A 3,326-nucleotide genomic window follows, 5' to 3' on the forward strand; every position below is an offset into this window, starting at 1 on the left:
TACACTAAAGGAAGGCACATTTGAACAGCATAATAGTGATTAATTTTAAATTTACCAAATTAACGTACAGTGATATGCTTGCATAACCAGCAGCTTCTGCTACTGGACAACAGATAGCGTTGTAAAGTGCGCCATCTACAGTTTTAGTACGGAACTAAATCGTAAAATCAATAAGTATTCAGCTACTCAGCAATAGAGGGCGCTAGCTGTGTCAGAAACAATGCAGTCAACATCTAAATCTGGTGGACCAGAAAATTGTGCAGGATGTAAAAAATCACTGTTAAAGAAGGAACACCTTCGCTGTATCGCTTGCAAAGCAGCATATGATATTCTATGTTTGAATATAAGCAGTGAACGATATCGCTCATTCTATTCTGCTAACTCAGAACGTAAGAATAATTGGAAATGTCCTGAATGCCTAAGCAAAATCCCGAAACAGGGAAACCTGAATACACCCGTTCGTGCGAATCCACCAAGCAGCATTAGTACCGAGGACGTTCTTGATATTGAGTCCCCTATTGACAATGAAAATGTAACATTACGAAGCAGGTCCACCAAAACAACTGTGAACGAGTCTTTACTATTGTATGACCTAAAAGACGAAACTGAAAGCTCACCAAATTCTTCGAATTATGTAAAGGTTTTTGCGGAAGAAATGCGTGCGATGCGACAGGAATTAAGTCGGATGTGCGACAAAATTACCAGTTTTACAGATGCAATAAATACGCGAATGGATAGATTGGAGCAAAGAGTAACTGTGATTGAGAACAGAAAAAGTGAACTAGAGAGTTGTAAGATACAGGAGCTAGAAAGCACAGTATCACAGTTACAGAGGGAGTTACAAGATCGCGAACAGGAAGCGCTAGGAAGCGACATTGAGATCGCGAGTCTTCCTGAAGTAAAGAATGAAAATTCGATACACGTTATCTTGACCGTGGCGAAAAAACTTGGTGTTGACCTAGAGGAACGTGATGTGGTGCACGCTCAGCGTATGGGACCTGCTGCAGCGGCGCCGGCGCCGGGCGGCGAGGAAGCGGCCGAGCGCGCGCGCCCCCGCCCGCTCGTCGCGCGTCTGGCTCGCCGCGCTACCCGCGACGCTCTGCTGCGTGCCGTGCGCGTTCGCCGAGGAGTTACTACCGAGGGAATGAATCTGCAAGAACGAGCGCCTTTTCGCTCTTTTTTTGTTAATGAGAGACTCACAAAACGTAACCGGCAACTGTTCCAAAGAGTACGAGAAGCCGCAAAGCGTATGCACTGGAAGTTCGTATGGACAAGAGAGGGTAAAGTCTATGCAAGGAAGGAGCAAGGGAAGGCGAGTGTACGACTTCGTTGTGACAAGGACATTATTGAGGTTTTTGGGGACTGCACTGTTGGTCCTACTTAAAAAAAAGTGGGTTAATTAGTTTCAGAAATAAACTTTACATTGTTCTCATAGGTTTATTATTTTATATTTGTTATTATGTTGATGCCGTAAAGCCGAAATGTCTGCCTGATTGTAAAATGTATTCTTTGCAAATGGTTCTTTATATTTTAATTGTCATTTTAGGTTTAATCGTAAAAATAGAATTTATTGAGAGTACCAACCATTTGGCCTATTGGTCTAAGGAGTATATTTACATTTTAATAGGATTCAGGTTGCTGTGTGGTTTAGATCGATTTTATTCTGTAATACATTATTTTTGTTTGTATGCGATTGCTTTGAAATTGATATTTTATATACCTAACTTTGGTGAGTCCGATAATAATTGTCTTGTAATTCTCTGGATTTTATTGGTGCAAGCAGTTTGTATTTCAACTAATCTATGTATATTTTATTCTTATCTTACTTTGTATTTATTTATTATTAATGAATTTGTTTATTACAATAATTATTTTATTTTATGTACTAATAATCATAATGAATGGGTACTGGATGTTGAACGTATGATTTTTTTTCGACTTGCATGGCGTCATGTTACGGTTTTGAAGTTTTATTTAAATAATAGCATTTACATAGAAATTTCTTATAGTTTTATAATAGTATTTATTAAACGACAACATTTAACATTAGGCCTATTAAACCCTGGATCTCTGGGGAGTCGTCGTCTCCGTGACGAGTTTTTAGTTACCATAGAGCGTCACGCGGTGGATATACTCGCCATTAATGAGACATGGCTTAAGGAAGACCAAGATGCACGCGCACCAACAGTGCCTGGCTTTAGGCTTCGTCATGTGCCGCGGTCTGTACATGCACCACGCACGGGCGGTGGAGGGGTCGGTTTCTATGTGCGACGTGGAATAAGTGCACGAATCCTTGAACACCCACCGTGTGAGCATGTGGAACAAATGTGGTTGAGCATAAAGCATGGTGGCTATAGGATCGCTATAGGGACTGCATACCGACCTCAGTGGATGAACGTAGAAACATTTTTGAATGCAATGACAGAGTCAGTAAGTCTTTTTTCAAGATATGACCACGTGATTTTAGTTGGAGATTTTAATATAAATTTATTGGAGCCTAATGAAAGTAACGCCAGAAATCTTTTGAATTTCATCGATTGCATGAATCTACGCCAATACGTAACAGAACCGACACATTTCACTGACCACTCCGCTAAATTGCTAGACGTCGTTTGTAGCAGCACCGGGGTCATAGACCTTGTGGTTGATTGTGTGCCAGATTTGAGTCATCACGCATTTGTATCCTTTGAGTTGAATATAAAAAAGCCAAAACCAAAGCCCAAACGTATAACTTATAGACCACTGAAGGATATTGATGTTGATGCCTTTGATAGGGATGTTGAATCTATACAATGGGACGAGTTGTTGTGCGACAATGTAAACGATTCTCTTGACGCTTTTAACAAACAAATAACAGCACTGTTTGATCGACATGCCCCGCTTAAAACTTCTTTTATAAAAGAGCAGAGTTATCCTTGGATAACAGATACTGTTAAAGTAATGATGAAGCTAAGGGACGAGGCGCACGCTAAGAGTCGGAAAACTAAATTAGATAAAGACAAATCAGCATACAAAGAATTGAAAAAGTTAGTTAATGAAGCATTGCACAGTGAGAAATCGGCATATTTTCGTCATAGAATAAATAAAAATATAAAAGATCCACGTAGTTTATGGAAAAATATAAATCGTCACTTAAATTTTAATAAAGAGCAATCAGAAATACCACCGAATATCGCTAAGCCTGATGATATTAACAAATATTTCCTAGACGTTCCCGGAAACACCACTTTAGATATGGAACAATTGATGTCCCTATGGTTTAACAGATTTAGCCAGTCGATTTTTAGTTTGGTTCCAGTTGATGAGGCTACGGTGTTTAAAATAAT

The 3,326-nt window shown here is 39.6% G+C and overlaps 1 protein-coding gene across 1 annotated transcript; it reads left to right on the forward strand.

The window, feature by feature from the left end:
• The first annotated feature begins 220 nt into the window (after positions 1–220).
• On the forward strand, positions 221–1,384 carry LOC128670920 (uncharacterized). The gene has a single exon (XM_053746941.1). It carries the CDS (start codon positions 221–223, stop codon positions 1,382–1,384), a length of 1,164 nt encoding a protein of 387 aa, XP_053602916.1.
• The last annotated feature ends 1,942 nt before the right edge of the window (positions 1,385–3,326 follow it).

Source organism: Plodia interpunctella, chromosome 6 (assembly GCF_027563975.2).
Source record: "Plodia interpunctella isolate USDA-ARS_2022_Savannah chromosome 6, ilPloInte3.2, whole genome shotgun sequence".
Lineage (NCBI taxonomy): Eukaryota > Metazoa > Arthropoda > Insecta > Lepidoptera > Pyralidae > Plodia > Plodia interpunctella.

What these genes read in the sequence shown, in the direction of transcription:
- LOC128670920 (XM_053746941.1), top strand. Translation starts at nt 221, where the DNA reads ATGCAGTCAACATCTAAATCTGGTGGACCAGAAAATTGTGCAGGATGT.